Below are 20,726 nucleotides of genomic sequence, written 5' to 3'. Positions count from 1 at the left end.
CACCTGGCCTGGTTCATTACCTAGAACCAAATCCAGTATAGCCTCACCTTTTGTTGGCCTGTCTACATATTGTGTCAGGAAACCCTCCTGCACACATTGGACAAACACCGACCCATCTAACGTAATCGAGCTATAGCTTTCACAGTTGAAAATGTGTTGCTGGAAAAGCGCAGCAGGTCAGGCAGCATCTAAGGAACAGGAAATTCGACGTTTCGGGCATAAGCCCTTCATCAGGAAACGTTGAATCTCCTGTTCCTTGGATGCTGCCTGACCTGCTGCACTTTTCCAGCAACACATTTTCAACTCTGATCTCCAGCATCTGCAGACCTCACTTTCTCTTATAGCTTTCCCAGTCAATATCTGGAAAGTTAAAGTCCCCCATAACAACCACCCTATTACTTTCACTCTTCTCCTGAATCATCCTCGCAATCCTTTCTTCTAAGTCTCTAGGACTATTAGGAGGCCTGTAGAAAACTAATAACAGGGTGACCTCACCTTTCCTATTTCTAACCTCAGCCCAAACTACCTCAGATGGCGAGTCTTCATCCATCGTCCTTTCCACCGCTGTAATACTATCCTTGACAAGCAATGCCACACCTCCCCCTCTCGTACCCCCACCTCTGACCCTAACATTTAAACCCTGGAACCTGCAACAGCCAATCCTGTCTCTGTTCTACCCTTGTCTCCATAATAGCCACAACATCGAAATCCCAGGTACCAACCCACACTTCAAGCCACCTTCCAGTTTACAGGTACCCTCCTTCGAGATCGATGCCTTGTTCCTAACCTCCCTACACTCCAGGTCCTGTACCCTAAAGCTACAGTCCAGGTTCCCATGCCCCTGCAGAGTTAGTTTAAACCCTCCCAAAGAGCACTAGCAAACCTCCCCCCAAGGATACTGGTGCCCCTCAGGTTCAGGTGGAGACCATCCTGTTTATAGAGGTCCCACCTTCCCCAGAAAGAACCCCAGTTGTCCAGAAACCGGAATCCCTCCCTCTGGCACCATACCTGTATCCACGCATTTAACTGTTCTCTCTCCCTATTCCTCGACTCTCTATCACGTGGCACGGGTAACAAACCAGAGACAACAACTCTGTTCGTTCTAACTCTGAGCTTCCAACCTAGCTCCCTGAAAGCCTGCCTGACATCCTCACCCCTCTTCCTACCTATGTCATCTCCTTGTTTGACACCTTTTCTTGCAAAAATGTTTCAATAAATACCTGCTTCGGAATTTGACTCGGAAGTTATTCAACAGTGAGCTTTGTTTCTCACACACATCCTCTCTGTTCCTTCCTCCCCAGTCACCCTCATTCCCTCTGTTCCCCCGCCCTACTCACCCTCATTCCCTCTGTTCCCCCGCCCTACTCACCCTCATTCCCTCTGTTCCCCCGCCCTACTCACCCTCATTCCCTCTGTTCCCCCGCCCTACTCACCCTCATTCCCTCTGTTCCCCTGCCCTACTCACCCTCATTCCCTCTGTTCCCCCACCCTACTCACCCTCATCCCCGCTGTTCCCCCACCCTACTCACCCTCATCCCCGCTGTTCCCCCACCCTACTCACCCTCATCCCCGCTGTTCCTTCCTCCCCAGTCACCCTCATCCCTGTTCCCTCATCCCTCCTCCCCCACTCACCTTCATCCCTTCTCTTCACCCCACCCCCTCTCATCCTCATCCCCTCTGTTCACTCTCCCCCAGTCATCCTTACCCCATCTGTCCCCCCAAATCTCCCCCTTTTTTTGCCATCCCCCTCTACTTCCCATCTCTTCCTCAACCTTCCCCACCCTGTCCCCCTCCCCACTCAATACGACACTCTCTCTCCCTGCAATCCTCTCTCTCCCCCCCACTTCCCTTTCTCCCCCACACCAAAACCTCTCTTTGTTCTCCAACACCAATCATCTCTCCAATTCTCACACTTCCACCCGTCTCTTTCCCATCTCCCCACACTCTCTCTCTCTCTCTCTCCCCCCCAACCCCTTCATAGCTCTCCATCTTACCCAAGTACACTCTTGCTGTTCCCCACCTCTGCCCCCTTCCCCCGTCTCTCTCTGTCCCTCCACCCCAACATGTCTCTCTCTCTCTCTCTCTCTCTCTCCTGTGAGGAGGAAGTGAGGACTGCAGATGCTGGAGGGTCACAGTTCAAAATGTCATGTTGGAAGAGTTGAAACAGGTCAGGCAGCATCCACGGAGCAGGAGATTCAGCTCCACGCCTTTCAAATTCTCTTTCTCCCTGTGACTACCCTCTCTCTGTCCCATCCACTCTTGTCTCTCTCTCTCACTTTTCACCCCTTACACCTCTCTCACTTCGCCCCCAACCTCTCTCTCTCTCTCTGCCTCTCTCCCTCTCGCCTCCGCACCCTCTCTCTCTACCCTCGCAAAACTTTTCCTTCTCTTCCGCCACCACGCATCAAGCCCTGTCTTTCGCCTCCCCCGCCTCCTCCGAAACCCTTCAACCCACCACCCTGCCTCTCTCTGTCTTTCTCTCTCAGCCCTACATGCCCAATCAGTAACAGAGGATTTGTTGGCTGGGTGCCAATGTCACAGCTACAGCAGTGGGTTAGAGTGAGGTGAAGCAATCATCCTGGAGATCTGACTCACAGTCATTACCTGAGGCAGTATGGATATACTCCGCTTCCCTCTTCCTGAAAGCAGCTGGGGGAATACAAACTTATAATCCTTCAGTTCTTCAAGTAACTTTTCCTGATGAAATCGAAAACCTGTTTGAAACACAGGGGCAGAATGAATGACACGTCAACAGCAGTCAGTGCACAGGTTTGGTGTGATTAACCACAACATCATTCATCTGCAGCGTTTAAAGCACAAATGTATAAGATGGCAACAGTAACTGGGCCTACAGTCAGTTGAACACACAACTCACAACTGCCTGCCTTCATTCCCTTTCCTTCTCATACTCGATCAGCCTGTTCTGCTCACACACCTGCTCCTGCCCGACTGAACTCATCTCTACCTACCTCGACACTGTCCTATCCCCCCTAGTCTAGGGAAACTCCCCACATACATTCGAGACAGCACCCACGCCCTCCACCTCCCCCAAGACTTCCGTTTCCCCGGTCCCCAACGCCTCATCTTCACCATGGATATCCAATCCCTCTACACCTCCATCCGCCATGACCAGGGCCACCAAGCCCTCCGTTTCTCCCTCTCCTGACGTCCCCAACAGTACCCTTCCACCAACACTCTCATTAATTTGGCCGAACTGGTCCTCACCCTTAACAATTTCTCCTTTGGATCCTCCCACTTCCTCCAGACCAAAGGGGTAGCCATGGGCACACGTATGGGCCCCAGCTATGCCTCTCTCTTTGTTGGCTCCGTAGAACAGTTGATCTTCCGTAGTTACACCGGCACCACTCCCCACCTCTTCCTCCGCTACATTGATGACTGCATTGGCGCCACCTCTTGCTCCCACGAGGAGGTTGAGCAATTCATCAACTTCACCAACACATTCCACCCTGACCTTAAATTTACCTGGACCATCTCTGACACCTCCCTTCCCTTCCTGGACCTCTCCATCTCCATTAATGATGACCGACTTGACACTGACATTTTTCACAAACCCACCGACTCCCACAGCTACCTGGATTACACCTCCTCCCACCCTACCTTTTGCAAAAATGCCATCCCGTATTCCCAATTCCTCCGCCTCTGCCGTATCTGCTCCCAGGAGGACCAGTTCCACCACAGAACACACCAGATGGCCTCCTTCTTTAGAGACCGCAATTTCCCTTCCCACGTGGTTAAAGATGCCCTCCAACGCATCTCGTCCACATCCCACACCTCCGCCCTCAGACCCCACCCCTCCAACCGTAACAAGGACAGAACGCCCCTGGTGCTCACCTTCCACCCTACAAACCTTCGCATAAACCAAATCATCATTTCCGCCACTTTCAAAAAGACCCCACCACCAGGGATATATTTCCCTCCCCAACCCTTTCCGCCTTCCGCAAAGACTGTTCCCTCCGTGACTACCTGGTCAGGTCCACGCCCCCCAACGACCCACCATTCCAGCCTGGCACCTTCCCCTGCCACCGCAGGAACTGTAAAACCTGTGTCCACACCTCCTCCCTCACCTCCATCCAAGGCCCTAAAGGAGCCTTCTACATCCATCAAAGTTTTACCTGCACATCCACTAATATCATTTATTGTATCTGTTGCTCCTGATGGGGTCTCCTCTACATTGGGGAGACTGGATGCCTCCTAGCAGAGCGCTTTAGGGAACATCTCCGGGACACCCGCACCAATCAACCACACCGCCCCGTGGCCCAACATTTCAACTCCCCCTCCCACTCTGCTGAGGACATGGAGGTCCTGGGCCCCCTTCACCGCCGCTCGATCACTACCAGACGCCTGGAGGAAGAACGCCTCATCTTCCGCCTCAGAACACTTCCACCCCAGGGCATCAATGTAGACTTCAACAGTTTCCTCATTTCCCCTTCCCCCACCTCACCCTGGTTCCAAACTTCCAGTTCAGCACTGTCCCCATGACATGTCCGGACTTGTCTGACCTGCCTAGCTCCTTTTCCACCTATCCACTCCACCCACTCCTCCCTGACCTATCAACTTCATCTCCTCCCCCACTCACCCATTGTACTCTATGCTACTTTCTCCCCACCCCACCCTCCTCTAGCTTATCTCTCCATGCTTCCAGCTCACTGCCTTTATTCCTGAAGGAGGGCTTTTGCCCGAAACCTCGATTTCGCTGCTCGTTGGATGCTGCCTGAACTGCTGTGCTCCTCCAGCACCACTGATCCAGAATGAATTAAAACAACTCCCCCAGCCCAGTGTTTATATACCACAGTAATATTGTGACATCCCCCTCCAGCCCAGTGTTAATATCCCACAGCAATTTTATAACACGCACCCAGCCCATTGTTTACATACCACAGTATTTTTATAACATCCCCCTCCAGCCCAGTGTTTATATACCACAGTAATTATATAACACTCCCCCAGCCCAGAGTTTATACACCACAGTAATTTTATAACACTCCCCCAGCGCAGTGTTTACATACCACAGTAATTTTATAACACTCCCCCAGCCCAGTGTTTATATACCACAGGAATATTATAACACTCCCCCATCCCAGTGTTTATATACCACAGTAATTTTATAACACTCCCCCTCCAGCGCAGTGTTTATATACCACAGTAATTTTATAACACGCCCCCATCCCAGTGTTTATATACCACAGTAATTTTATAACAGCCCCCTCCAGCACAATGTTTACATACCACAGTAATTTAATAACATTCCCGAGCGCAGTGTTTACATACCACAGTAATTTTATAACACTCCGCCTGTCCTGTGTTTATATACCACAGTAAATTTAGAACACTCCCCCAGCCCAGTGTTTATATATCACAGTAATTTTATAACACTCCCCTCCAGTCCAGTGTTTATATACCATTGTAATTTTATAACACTCCTCCAGCCCAGTGTATACATACCACAGTAATTTTATAACACTCCCCCAGCCCAGAGTTTATACACCACAGTAATTTTATAACATTCCCCCAGCGCAGTGTTTACATACCACAGTAATTTTATAACACTCCCCCAGCCCAGTGTTTATATACCACAGGAATATTATAACACTCCCCCATCCCAGTGTTTATATACCGCAGTAATTTTATAACACTCCCCCTCCAGCGCAGTGTTTATATACCACAGTAATTTTATAACACTCCCCAGCCCAGTGTTTACATACCACAGTAATTTTATAACATACCCCTCCAGCCCAGTGTTTATATACCACAGAAATTTTAAAACACACCCCCAGCCCAGTGCATATATACCACAGTAATTTTATAACACCCCTCCAGCCCAGTGTTTACGTACCACAGTAATTTTATAACACTCCTCCAGTCCAATGTTTATATACCACAGTAATTTTATAACAGCCCCCTCCAGCCCAATGTTTACATACCACAGTAATTTAATAACATTCCCGAGCCCAGTGTTTATATACCACAGGAATTTTATAACACTCCCCCACCAGCTCAGTGTTTATATACCACAGTAATTTTATAACAGCCCCCTCCAGCCCAATGTTTACATACCACAGTAATGTAATAACATTCCCGAGCCCAGTGTTTATATACCACAGGAATTTTATAACACTCCCCCAGCCCAATGTTAATATCCCACAGTAATTTTGTAACACTCCCTCAGCCCAGTGTTTACATACTACAGTAATTTAATAACACTCCCCCAGCCCAATGTTTACATACCACAGTAATGTAATAACATTCCCGAGCCCAGTGTTTATATACCACAGGAATTTTATAACACTCCCCCAGCCCAATGTTAATATCCCACAGTAATTTTGTAACACTCCCTCAGCCCAGTGTTTACATACTACAGTAATTTAATAACACTCCCCCAGCCCAATGTTTATATACCACAGTAATGTTATAACATTCCCGAACCCAGTGTTAATATACCACAGGAATTTTATAACACCCCTCCAGCCCAGTGTTTATATACCATAGTAATTTTATAACACTCCCACAGCCCAGTGTTTATATATCACAGTAATATTATAACACTCCCCTCCAGCCCAGTGTTTATATACCATAGTAACTTTTTAACACTCCTCCAGCCCAGTGTATGCATACCACAGTAATTTTATAACACGCCCCCATCCTAGTGTTTATATACCACAGTAATTTTATAACACTCCCCCAGCCCAGTGTGTATATACCACAGTAATTTTATAACACTCCCCCAGCCCAGTGTTTACATACCACAGCAATTTTATAACACCCCTCCAGCCCAGTGTTTACATACCACAGTAATTTTATAACACTCCCCCACCAGGTCAGTGTTTATATACCACATGAATTTTATAACAGCCCCCTCCAGCCCAATGTTTACATACCACAGTAATTTATAAACATTCCCGAGCCCAGTGTTTATATACCACAGGAATTTTATAACACTTCCCCAGCCCAGTGTTAACATCCCACTGTAATTTTATAACACTCCCCAGCCCAGTGTTTACACACCACAGTAATTTTATAACACTCCCCCAGCCCAGCATTTACATCCCACAGGAATTTTATAACACTCCCCAAGCCCAGAGTTTAAACACCACAGTAATTTTATAATACTCCCCCAGCCCAGTGTTTACATACCACAGTAATTTTATAACACTCCCCCTGTCCAGTGTTTACATACCACAGTAATTTTATAATACTCCCCCAGCCCAGTGTTTACACACCACAGTAATTTTATAATACTCCCCCAGCCCAGTGTTTACACACCACAGTAATTTTATAACACTCCCCCAGCCCAGTGTTTACATACCACAGTAATTTTATAACACTCCCCCACCAGATCAGTGTTTATATACCACATGAATTTTATAACAGCCCCCTCCAGCCCAATGTTTACATACCACAGTAATTTAATAACATTCCCGAGTCCAGTGTTTATATACCACAGTAATTTTATAACAGTCCCCCAGCCCAGTGTTTACATACCACAGTAATTTTATAACACTCCCCTCCAGCCCAGTGTTTATATACACAACAGTAATTTTATAACACTCCACCAGCCCAGTGTTTACATACACAACAGTAATTTTATAACACTCCCCCAGCCCAGTGTTTACACACCACAGTAATTTTATAACACTCCCCCAGCCCAGTGTTTACACACCACAGTAATTTTATAACACTCCCCCAGCCCAGCATTTACATCCCACAGGAATTTTATAACACTCCCCAAGCCCAGAGTTTAAACACCACAGTAATTTTATAATACTCCCCCAGCCCAGTGTTTACATACCACAGTAATTTTATAACACTCCCCCTGTCCAGTGTTTACATACCACAGTAATTTTATAATACTCCCCCAGCCCAGTGTTTACACACCACAGTAATTTTATAATACTCCCCCAGCCCAGTGTTTACACACCACAGTAATTTTATAACACTCCCCCAGCCCAGTGTTTACATACCACAGTAATTTTATAACACTCCCCCACCAGATCAGTGTTTATATACCACATGAATTTTATAACAGCCCCCTCCAGCCCAATGTTTACATACCACAGTAATTTAATAACATTCCCGAGTCCAGTGTTTATATACCACAGTAATTTTATAACACTCCACCAGCCCAGTGTTTACATACACAACAGTAATTTTATAACACTCCCCCAGCCCAGTGTTTACACACCACAGTAATTTTATAACACTCCCCCAGCCCAGTGTTTACATACCACAGCAATTTTATAACACCCCTCCAGCCCAGTGTTTATATACCACAGTAATTTTATAACACTCCCCACCAGATCAGTGTTTATATACCACATGAATTTTATAACAGCCCCCTCCAGCCCAATGTTTACATACCACAGTAATTTAATAACATTCCCGAGCCTAGTGTTTATATACCACAGTAATTTTATAACACTCCACCAGCCCAGTGTTTACATAGCACAGTAATTTTATAACACTCCCCTCCAGCACAGTGTTTACACACCACAGTAATTTTATAACACACACTCTCCACTGCAGTAATTTTATAACACTCCCCCAGCCCAGTGTTTATATACCACAGTAATTTTATAACACTCCCCCAGCCCAGTGTTTGTATCCCACAGTAATTTTATAACACTCCCCCAGCCCAGTGTTTGTATCCCACAGTAATTTTATAACACTCCCCCATCCCATTGTTTACATACACAACAGTAATTTTATAACATTCCCCTCCAGCCCAGTGTGTATATACACCGCAGTAATTTTATAATACTCCTCCAGCCCAGTGTTTACATACCACAGTAATTTTATAACATTCCCGAGCCCAGTGTTTATACACCACAGTAATTTTATAACACTCCCCCAGCCCAGTGTTAATATCGCACAGTAATTTTATAACACTGGGCTGGGGGGGTGTTATAAAATTACTGTGGTATATAAACACTGGGCTGGGGGAGCGTTTATATACCACAGTAATTTCATAACATCCCCCAACAGCTCAGTGTTTATATACCACACTAATATTATAACACACCCCCAGCCCAGTGTATATATACCGCAGTTATTTTATAACACTCTCCTCCAGCCCAGTGTTTTCATACCACAGTAATTTTATAACACTCCCCTCCAGCCCAGTGTTTATATACCACAGTAATTTTATAAAACTCCCCTCCAGCCCAGTGTTTAAATACCGCAGTAATTTTATAATACTCCCCCAGCCCAGTGTTTACATACCACAGTAATTTTATAACATTCCCGAGCCCAGTGTTTATATACCACAGTAATTTTATAACACGCCCCCATCCCAGTGTTTATATACCACAGTAATTTTATAACACACCCCATCCAGCCCAGTGTTAATATCCCACAGTAATTTTATAACACTCCCCGAGCCCAGTGTTTACATACCACAGCAATTTTATAACACTCCCCCAGCCCAGTGTGTATATACCACAGTAATTTTATAACACTCCCCCAGCCCGGTGTTTACATACCACAGCAATTTTATAACACTCCCCCAGCCCCGTGTTTACATACCACAGTAATTAAATAACACTCCCCCAGCCCAATGTTTACCTACCACAGTAATTTTATAACATTCCCGAGCCCAGTGTTTATATACCACAGTAATTTTATAACACGCCCCCATCCCAGTGTTTATATACCACAGTAATTTTATAACACTCCCCATCCAGCCCAGTGTTTATATACCACAGTAATTTTATAACACCCCCACCAACCCAGTATTTATATACCACAGTAATTTTATAACATCCCCCTCCAGCCCAGCGTTTATACACCACAGTAATTTTATAACACTCCCCCAGCCCAGTGTTTATATACCACAGCAATTTTATAACACGCCCCCATCCCAGTGTTTACATACTACAGTAATTTTATAACACTCCCCAGCCCAGTGTTTACATCCCACAGTAATTTTAACACTCCCCCTCCAGCACAGAGTTTATACACCACAGTAATTTTATAACAGTCCCCCTCGAACACAGAGTTTATACACCACAGAAATTTTATAACACACACCCTCCACCGCAGTAATTTTATAACACTCCCCCAGCCCAGTGTTTATATACCACAGTAATTTTATAACACTCCCCCAGCCCAGTGTTTGTATCCCACAGTAATTTTATAACACCCCCCCAGCCCAGTGTTTATATACCACAGTAATTTTATACCACTCCCCCATCCCATTGTTTACATACCACAGTAATTTTATAACATTCCCTTCCAGCCCAGTGTGTATATACACCGCAGTAATTTTATAATACTCCTCCAGCCCAGTGTTTATATACCACAGGAATTTTATAACACTCCCCCAGCCCAGTGTTTGTATCCCACAGTAATTTTATAACAACCCCCAGCCCAGTGTTTACATACCACAGTAATTTTATAACACTCCCCCAGCCCAGTGTTTATCTACCACAGTAATTTTATAACACTGGGCTGTGGGAGTATTATAAAATTACTGCGGTGTATACACACACTGGGCTGGAGGGGAATGTTATAAAATTACTGTGGTATGTAAACAATGGGATGGGGGAGTGGTATAAAATTACTGTGGTATATAAACACTGGGCTGGGGGGGGGAGTGTTATAAAATTACTGTGGTATATAAACACTGGGCTGGGGGAGCGTTTATATACAACAGTAATTTTATAACATCCCCCACCAGCTCAGTGTTTATATACCACACTAATATTATAACACACCCCCAGCCCAGTGTATATATACCGCAGTTATTTTATAACACTCTCCTCCAGCCCAGTGTTTACATACCACAGTAATTTACTAACACTCCCCTCCAGCCCAGTGTTTATATACCACAGTAATTTTATAACCCTCCCCCAGCCCAGTGTTTATATACCACAGTAATTTTATAACACTCGACCTCCAGCCCAGTGTTTACATACCACAGTAATTTAATAACACTCCCCTCCAGCCCAGTGTTAAAATACCATACTAATTTTATAACAATTCCCAGCCCAGTGTGTACATTCCACAGTAATTTTATAACACATCCCCACCAGCCCAGTGTTGATATACCACAGTAATTTTATAACACCCCCCTCCAGCTCAGTGTTTACACACCACAGTAATTTTATAACACTCCCCCAGCCCAGTGTTTACACACCACAGTAATTTTATAACACTCTCCCAGCCCAGTGTTTACATACCACAGTAATTTTATAACACCCCCCCAGCCCAGTGTTTACATACCACAGTAATTTTATAACACCCCCCTCCAGCTCAGTGTTTACACACCACAGTAATTTTATAATACTCCCCCAGCCCAGTGTTTACACACCACAGTAATTTTATAACACCCCCCTCCAGCTCAGTGTTTACACACCACAGTAATTTTATAATACTCCCCCAGCCCAGTGTTTACACACCACAGTAATTTTATAACACCCCCCCAGCCCAGTGTTTACATACCACAGTAATTTTATAACACCCCCCTCCAGCTCAGTGTTTACATACCACAGTAATTTTATAACACCCCCCTCCAGCTCAGTGTTTACACACCACAGTAATTTTATAACACTCCTCCAGACAAGTGTTTACATACCACATTAAATTTATAACATCCCCCTCCAGCCCAGTGTTTATATACCACAGTAATTTTATAACATCCCCCTCCAGCCCAGTGTTTATATACCACAGTATTTTTATAACACCCCACAGCCCAGTGTTTACGTACCACAGACATAGACAAAGTAGATTCCTTGGGGTGGGGGAGAGGGGTTTAGGGTGAGAGGGGAAAGATATATATAACAAAAGGAGACACCTAATGGGCACAGAGGGTGGTGCATGTATGGAATGAGGAAGTGGAGGAGGTTGGTACAATTACAACATTTAAAATGCATCTGAATGGGTATATGAATGGAAAGGGTTTGGAGGGACATGGGCCGGGTGCTGGCAGGTGGGACGACATGGATGAGTTGGACTGAAGGGTCTGTTTCCATGTTGTCCATCTCTCTGACTCTGACCTGCTGGACGAGCCTGACCAAAACTATCAATATAGCTCTCAGGAAATATTATGGAGCATCCTTCTCTACTTTGGCTACACCACCAAGTTTGTCACCACCCTTCCCCTGCTCCACGATGACATGGCAAATGGCTCCACTCGCCCATTCCCCCGACCAGTTCGGATCGGTGTCGAGCCCCAACACTCTTGATCAACCTCATTGCAACGCTTCACCTCACCACCGATAAACTCCCCGCTGGAGTGGAGCTAACTGACAGGACCAGCAGGAAATTATTCAACCTCCACTGTCTTCAAACCAAAATCAAACTCACCCCAACCATTGAGCCGCAGTACACAGATGATGCTTGTGTAGGTGCAGTGTCAGAGGATGTCCTCCAGACCATCATCAGCACCTTTATACAGCACAGGTCTCATCCTGAACATCCACAAGCCAAAGATCCTTCATCAATCTGGCCTGGCATTGCATAGCAAACCCCTGATCATCAAGATCCATAGAGGCACGCCTTAGACAATGTCGACCACTTCCACTACCTCAGGAGTGTCCTATCGGCCAAAGTAGCTCCTGATGAAGTGATCCAGCACCACCCTGTAGTCTGCTCGCACAGCCCTTGGCCACCTGAGAAAAAGGGTGTCTGCGTTCAACAACATCAGAGTTTACAGAGCTGTGGTGCTGCCCTCCTACATGGCTCTGTGAAGTGGACTGTCTACAGCAGACCCATCAAAGCATTGGAGCAATGCCACCGAGGCTACCTCCGCAAGATCCTGGAAATCCGCTGGGAAGAAAGACACACCAACACCAGAGTCCTTGACCAGGCCAACATCCCAGTGTTGAGGCACTGACCCACCTCACCCTCCTTGATTAGCTATGGTGGGCTGAACACAACATCTGCATGACTGACATGAAACTCTTCAAGCATTAGCTCTACTCCCAGCTTTGAAATGGCACAAAGGTCCATGGTGGACAGAAGAACTGCTTCAGTGATACCCTCAAAACCTCACTGGAGAGGTATGGCATTTACATCAATGCCTGGGAATCACTGACTCAAGACCATCCAAAATGGAGGAAGAGCCATCCACGACAGTGTCAAGCACCTTGAGATTTGCTGTGAGGAAAACTGGATGTAGGCAGAACCCTGAAAGGAGCACGCTTCCACACCAGTGCCGCATGCACCCATTCCCATGGCCACCACCTGCTCCAAGTGTAGCAGAGCCTGGAGTCACCATTTCAGTCTGTACAGCCACCTAGAGACTCATCCTGAGAGAGTGTCTGTGAGGAATTGGCAACGATGATGAAGATGATAATGATTACAGCACAAACTGAGGTCATTCAGACCATTGTGTCTGCAGCAATTAACAAAGATCTGACAATACATTGATCCTATCTTACAGTTACAGCCCTGGAGAATTACAGAACATAGAACAGTACAGTACAGGCCCTTCGGCCCACAATGTTGTGTCGAGCATTTATCGTAATCGCAGACCAACCTAACCTACACACCCCTCAATTTATGCTGTCCATGTGCTTGTCCAGCAGTCACTTCAATGTCCCTAATGTCCCTGACTCTACTCCCACCACTGGCAGTGCATCCCACACACCCACCACTCTCAGTGTAAAGAACCTACCTCTGACATCTCCCCTATAACTTCCTCCAATCACCATAAAATGATGACCCCTTGTGACAGCCATTTCTGCCCTGGGGAAAAGTCTCTGGCGATCTACTGTATCGATGCCTCTCATTACCTTGTACACCTCTATCAGGTCACCTCTCTTCCTGCTTCTCCCCAGTGTGAAAAGGCTGAGCTCACTCAAACCTCTCTTCGTAAGACAGGCTCTCCAGTCCAGGCAGCATCCTGGGAAATCTCCTCTGTGCAGAATGTTCCAAGTGTGGTCTAACCAGGTCTGCAGCAAAACCTCGCAGCTCTTAAACTCGATCCCCTGTTCATGAAAGGCAGAACATCACATGCCTGAACAACCCTATCAACATGGGTGATAACTTTGAGGGATCTATGTATGTGGCCTCCAAGATCCCTCTGTTTCTCCACACTGACAAGAATCCTATCTAACCCTGTATTCAACATTCAAATTCCACCTTCCAAAATGAATCACTTCATATTTATCCAGGTTGAACGCTATCTGCCACTTCTCAGCCCAGCTCTGCATCCTGTCAATGTCTTGTTGTAGTCTGCAACAGCACTCGACACGATCTATAACACCACCAACCTTTGTGTCATTGGCAAACTTACTAACCCACACTTCTTCACTTCTTCAACCAAGTCATTTATTAAAACTACAAAGAGCAGAGGCTCAAGAACAGATCCCTGTGGGACACCAATGGTCACCGACCTCCAGGCAGAATACTTTCCATCCACTACCATTCGCTGTCTTCTTTCACCCAGCCAGATTTCCCTGTATCCCATGCCTCCTAACTTTCTGAATGAGCATACCCTGGGGAACCTTTTCAAATTCCTGAAGAAGGGCTTATACCCAAATGTCGATTCTCCTTCTCCTTTGATGCTTCCTGACCTGCTGCACTTTTCCAGCAACACATTTTTAAGAACCTTTTCAAATGCCTTACTAAAATCCAAATACACCATATCCACTGTTCTACCTTTGTCAACTTGTCTCGTCATATCCTTCAAGAATTCAATAAGGCTTGTGAGGCATGACCTGCCCTCACAAAGCCATGCTAACTATCTCTGATCAAACTGTATTTTTCCAAATGGTCATAAATCCCATCTTTCAGAATCATGTCCAGTACCTTGCTTCCCACTGATGTAATATTGACTGGTCTGTAATTCCCAGGGATTTCCCTATTCCCTCTGTTGTAAAGAGGAACAACATTCACCTCCCTCCAATCAGCCAGAACTACTCCTATGGAGAGTGAGGATGCACTCTCATTCCTCACTTCCCGTCATAACCTTGGGTATATCTGGATAATTCTTGGATATGTTACAACAGGATCTCGATTAATTGGGACAATTGTCTGAGAGTTGGCAGGTGGAGATTAATTTAGATAAATGATGTATTGTATTTTGGATAAACAGACTAGAACAGGACTAATACAGCTGGTGATAGCACCTTCAACAGTGTCATCAAACAGAGAGATGTGGAGGTTCAGGTTCATAGTTCTTTTCAGAGTTGCACCACAGGTAGACAGGGTGATTCAGGTGGTTAGCACACATGCCATCATTGCTCAGACCACTAAGTATAGGAGTATGGAAGTTATTGAGATTGTACAGGACATTGCTGAGGCCAATTTTGAAATACTGTGCACTGTTCTGATCACCCTGCTGTCGGAAAGTTATTAAATTAGGAGAGGGCTCAGAAAATATTTAGCAGGATATTGCCAGGACTGGAGGGTTTGAGATATAAGGGGAGGCTGAATAGGCTGAGACTGTCTTCACTGGAGCATAGCAGTTTGAGGGGTGACCTTATTGAGGGCGATAGAAAAGGTGAATAGCAAAGATCTTTTCCCAAGATTTGGAGAAGCCGGTGTTGGACTGGGGTGTCCAAAGTGACCGCCATTGCACTATACACACACACACACTCTCACAGGCATCCTCTCACAGACTTTACACACACATACACTCTCTCTTACACAGACACTCATAACCCCCCACCCCAGACAAACACAGACACGTAGACACAAAAACATGTATAAAGTCCCACATAGGAGGTTAGTGAGCAAAATCAGGGCGCATGGTATTGGGGGCAAAGTACTGACTTGGATTGAAAGTTGGTTGGCTGACAGGAAACAAAGAGTAGTGATAAACGGCTCCATTTCGGAATGGCAGGCAGTGACCAATGGGGTACCGTAGGGACCGCAGCTTTTTACAATATGTATTTATGATATAGAAGATGGTATTAGTAATAACATTAGCAAATTTGCTGATGATACTAAGCTGGGTGGCAGGGTGAAATGTGAGGAGGATGTTAGGAGATTACAGGGTGACCTGGACAGGTTAGGTGAGTGGGCAGATGCATGGCAGATGCAGTTTAATGTGGATAAATGTATGGTTATCCACTTTGGTGGCAAGAACAGGAAGGCAGATTACAGCCTAAATGGAATCAATTTAGGTCAAGGGGCGGTACAGAGAGATCTGGGTGTTCTTGTACACCAGTCAATGAAGGTAAGCATGCAGGTACAGCAGGTAGTGAAGAAGGCTAATAGCATGCTGACCTTCATAACAAGAGGGATTGAGTATAAAAGCAAAGAGTTCTTCTGCAGCGGTACAGAACCCTGGTGAGACCACACCTGGAGTATTGTGTGCAGTTCTGGTCTCCAAATTTGAGGAGAGACATTCTGGCTATTGAGGGAGTGCAGCTTAGGCTCATGAGGTCAATTCCTGGAATGGCGGGATTACCTTACGCTGAAAGACTGGAGAGACTGGGCTTGTATACCCTTGAGTTTAAAAGACTGAGAGGGGATATGAATGAGACATATAAGATTATGAAAGGATTGGACACTCTGGAGGCAGGAAACATGTTTCCGCTGATGGGTGAGTGCCGAACCACAGGACACAGCTTAAAAATACAGGGTAGACCATTTAGGACAGAGATGAGGAGAAACTTCTTCACCCAGAGAGTGATGCCTGTGTGGAATGCTCTGCCCCAGAGGGCAGTGGAGGCCCAGTCTCGGGATTCATTTGAGAAAGAGTTGGATAGAGCTCTCAAGGATAGTGGAATCAAGGGTTATGGAGATAAGGCAGGAACAGGATACTGATTAAGGATGATCAGCCATGATCATATTGAATGGTGGTGCAGGCTCGAAGGGCAGAATGGCCTACTCCTGCACCTATTGTCTATTATAAAACCCACATGCACACATACACACTTACATTTGTGGGATGAATTTGTACTTGCACAGTTACACTGTATTTTGCTCAAAAACTGCATGAATCCATGTCAGACTCTGTTAACTCACTTTTTTAGATTAGAATCAGTCTAAAAATTATTGCACAGACAGGGAACACAGGGGCTAACACCTACAATATCTTAACATCTTATTTGGCTGACACCAATTGTTACAGTTAACCTGAGAATGTAACTTTTAAAAAAGGTTTTACGATTCATATATGAAAGAAGTGAAACTATCATGGTCATTCTAACAGATGAGAGACTCAACAAACAGTCAAGGTATTGTTCAATGTATAATTTCAGTTACATCACACTAAACTTTTGCTCTAAATTGTGTCTTACAATCATGTCCTCCACTATCACCTGATGAAGGAACGTCGCTCCGAAAGCTAGTGCTTCCAATTAAACCTGTTGGACTATAACCTGGTGTTGTGGGATTTTTAAACTTTTCTGAAGGGTGGGAAAGTTAAAAGTATGGGATATATTTTTAAGGCAAGGAGAAAAATATTTAAAAGGGATCTGAGGGACAACATTTTTTCACATATGGATATGGGAGGAAGTGGTAGATTCAGGTACTTTTACAATATTTAAATGACATTTAGATCAATACATGGACAGGAAAGATTGAGAGTGATTTGGGCCAAACAGAGGCAAATGGAACTAATTTAGTTTAGGGAAACTTGACACAGGCCAGTTGGACCAAAGGGTCTTGTTTGCAAGCTGTATGACTCTGACTCTATAATTCATGATGAACAGCTTCTTCAGGAATTGTGGAAAAATGACACTACTGAGAGGATTATCCAGACTGATCTTCCTCACCTGAGGCAGTTCCTTGTCCACGTGAAGTAGCTCCTTTAATCTTGGTCTCCCAGCCAGCTCCTGGTGAATGACTGGTGGGTCTGTTACTGGGGACAGTGAACACAGTTCCATCTCCACGATTCTCATTGTCAACAGCAGATTCTTCATTCTCTGCTGCTGAAAGATTTAAAACCTGGCACCAGATCAGAAATACCAAATACACATGGCAGGCAGACATTGTAAATGATGACAACCCTCTGCTCTCCACTTCAAAGTTCTGTCCCTTTGTTAACACGTAGTTTTCTGCCTGTCCTCCTCATTGATCTCTCTTTCCCTTTTCAGTTTCTCTGTGCTTGTGCTCTCAACCTCTCTGTGCCTCAGCTTGTTCCAGAATCTGTGTCATCCTGTGACTCATGTCAGAAATCACTTTGTAACCGCCCCAGCCTTAACCAGGAAGTGGGACGAAGCAAAACACCAAAAGCACCAAGTGACTGAACAAAGTTCCCGAACACCATTTGAGAGAATTCCAGGATTTTGACCCAGTGATAGTAAAGGAACAGTGATATATTTCCAAGTCAGGATGGTGAGTGGCTTGAAGGGGAACTTGCAGCTGGTGGTCTTCCCAAGTACCAGCTGCTCTTGTCCTTTTAGGTGGAAGTGGTTGTGGGTTTGGAAGGTGTTGTCTGGGTGTCACTGAGCAGGTGCTGCTTCATGGGACTATTGATGACCCCTTCCATCACTTTACTGATGATTGAGAGTAGACTGATGGGGTGGGAATTGGCTGGCTTGGAAAATGATTAATGGGATACACCTGTTTATGAAGGGAATGGAGGCAGAAGTGGTTAGTTATAGGCCTGTTACCCTGACCTCAATTTTAGAGTCCATTATTAAGCATGAGATTGTGGAGTACTTGCAAGTGCATGGTGAAATAAGGCTGAGTCAGCAAAGGGAGTTCATGCCTGACAAATAGAGAACCAATACCATCCGACAGCGCCACCTGCGAACAGCTGTACTTCCTGCACAAATGCAGATACTACCGAAATATCTTAAATACAAACCTCCCTTGACCACCCCACCAGCCAAAAGAATAGCAGAACAAAAGCTCAGAGAAGTGATTAATTATGCCCACAACGGACTCTGTAAACACAACCGGGAAAGTTTGCACCAACAAATGTTACTAAGGCGACAGACCATGATAGGATAGGCACAGCACAAAGAGCCATAGACATTAGACAGCAACAAACCCAGAAAATGAACCTAGACCTGCAGAGAGGAGAAAGTGAGGACTGCAGATGCTGGAGATCAGAGCTGAAAAATGTGTTGCTGGAAAAGCGCAGCAGGTCAGGCAGCATCAAAGGAGCAGGAGAATCGATGTTTCGGGCATAAGCCCTTCTTCAGGAATCAGACCTGCAGAGAACAAACTAGACAAACTCACACAAAATAACAGCACAGACAATACAGAAGCATGGATAAAAAACTGACCTGACCGAACCTTAACAGACACTGTCTTAGTAAAAGGATTAGATTACAACTCCTGCAGGATACGGACAAGAAAGATTTCTTAGCAGCATTAGGAACAACACTGAAAGACAACAAACTCACAGAAGGAACCCAACACACCATCAAACAGACAGTCGCACTAACATTAAGCAGAAAAAAGGAAGGAAACACACTCAATACACAAGAAAGGAAAACATGAGAAGGACTGGAAGAGGATAAAAACACTATTATCCTACCTCCAGACAAAGGACACTTGCCAGTCATTTTAAACCGAACAGGCAACATTGAGAAAGTGAATGCACTACTTGCAGATACCAACACTGACCAACAGGTGGTGATCGATCCGAACCCACAACTAGAGAACTGAATCACAACGTTATTCAAAAAAATGTCAGAAATTTGGAGAATTAAACAAGACTGACTTCCACAAAATGAAACCAGATGGCTCCAACACATCACACTTTTTCAGATTACCCAAATTTCACAAACCAGGAGCCCCCCTCAGACTCATAGTCTCGCTACTTGGAACACCAACTTACAGATTAGCCAAGGAGCTACACCAAAGGCTCAACTTAGTAGAATAATCACACCACTCTATCCACTCCACCCAAGAATTCCTGAAGACCAAAGACACCAAGATAGAAGAGGATGAAATAATGGTCTCCTCTGCTGTAACAGTCCTGTTCACATCCATCAACATTAACCTGGCCAAAGAAACACTGACTACACTATTAGAAGACCCAAGGACACATGCACCAAACACCACTAACTTCATCAGCAAGGGCAGTATCACCAAGCTAGTAGACCTATGCCTTACCACTCACTTCACCTTCAATAATAAAACCTACTGACAAACCAAGGGAACCCCCATGGGATCTCTGATATCAGGGTTCTCAGCAGAGGCAGCAGTGCTCTGTTAACCATCCAACCCAAACTCTGGGTCCATTACCTGGATGACACAAAGAAACAAATTAGAGAAAACCTTCAAGACCATCAATAATACCCTCAGTGGAATAAAATTCACTCAACAGGAGGAAACCAACAACAAACTGCCATTCCTAGATGTCACAGTAGAGCAAACAGCCAATGGGGAGCTTCAAACCAGCGTCTACAGGAAAACAGCACATACGGACCAAATACTGAATGACAGAAGCATCATCCCAACATCTACAAACAAAGCTACATTAGAATATTATTTCAATGAGCCACCACACACTGCTGCACAGAGGAACTACGCAGAGCAGAGGAAAATCCCGTATACCATGTATTCAAAACAAAATGGGTACCCAATGAACACAGTTGAAAATGTGTTGCTGGTTAAAGCACAGCAGGTTAGGCAGCATCCAAGGAATAGGAAATTCGACGTTTCGGGCATAAGCGGCTTATGCGAAACGTCGAATTTCCTATTCCTTGGATGCTGCCTAACCTGCTGTGCTTTAACCAGCAACACATTTTCAACTGTGATCTCCAGCATCTGCAGACCTCATTTTTTACCCAATGAACACAGTCAGCCAATTTCTCAGCAACAAACCCAAACAAGCAGAAAGAACACATCCAGAA

At 45.2% G+C, this 20,726-nt stretch overlaps 1 protein-coding gene across 1 annotated transcript in view; it reads right to left on the bottom strand.

The window, feature by feature from the left end:
• LOC132817376 (disintegrin and metalloproteinase domain-containing protein 12-like) overlaps window positions 1–18,008 on the bottom strand; it is a 183,893-nt gene extending 165,885 nt beyond the window's left edge. The window contains exons 1-2 of the mRNA XM_060827794.1: window positions 17,688–18,008; window positions 2,605–2,714 (exon numbers count right to left, since the gene is read on the bottom strand). Of these exons, the coding sequence (XP_060683777.1) occupies window positions 2,605–2,714; window positions 17,688–17,904 (327 nt within the window). The 5' untranslated portion in view covers window positions 17,905–18,008. The remainder of the gene's footprint in view (window positions 1–2,604; window positions 2,715–17,687) is intronic.
• Between the last annotated feature and the right edge of the window lie 2,718 nt (window positions 18,009–20,726).

Source organism: Hemiscyllium ocellatum, chromosome 1 (assembly GCF_020745735.1).
Source record: "Hemiscyllium ocellatum isolate sHemOce1 chromosome 1, sHemOce1.pat.X.cur, whole genome shotgun sequence".
Lineage (NCBI taxonomy): Eukaryota > Metazoa > Chordata > Chondrichthyes > Orectolobiformes > Hemiscylliidae > Hemiscyllium > Hemiscyllium ocellatum.
Note: the sequence above shows the minus strand (reverse complement) of the source record. Positions and strands in the feature narration are given on the sequence as shown.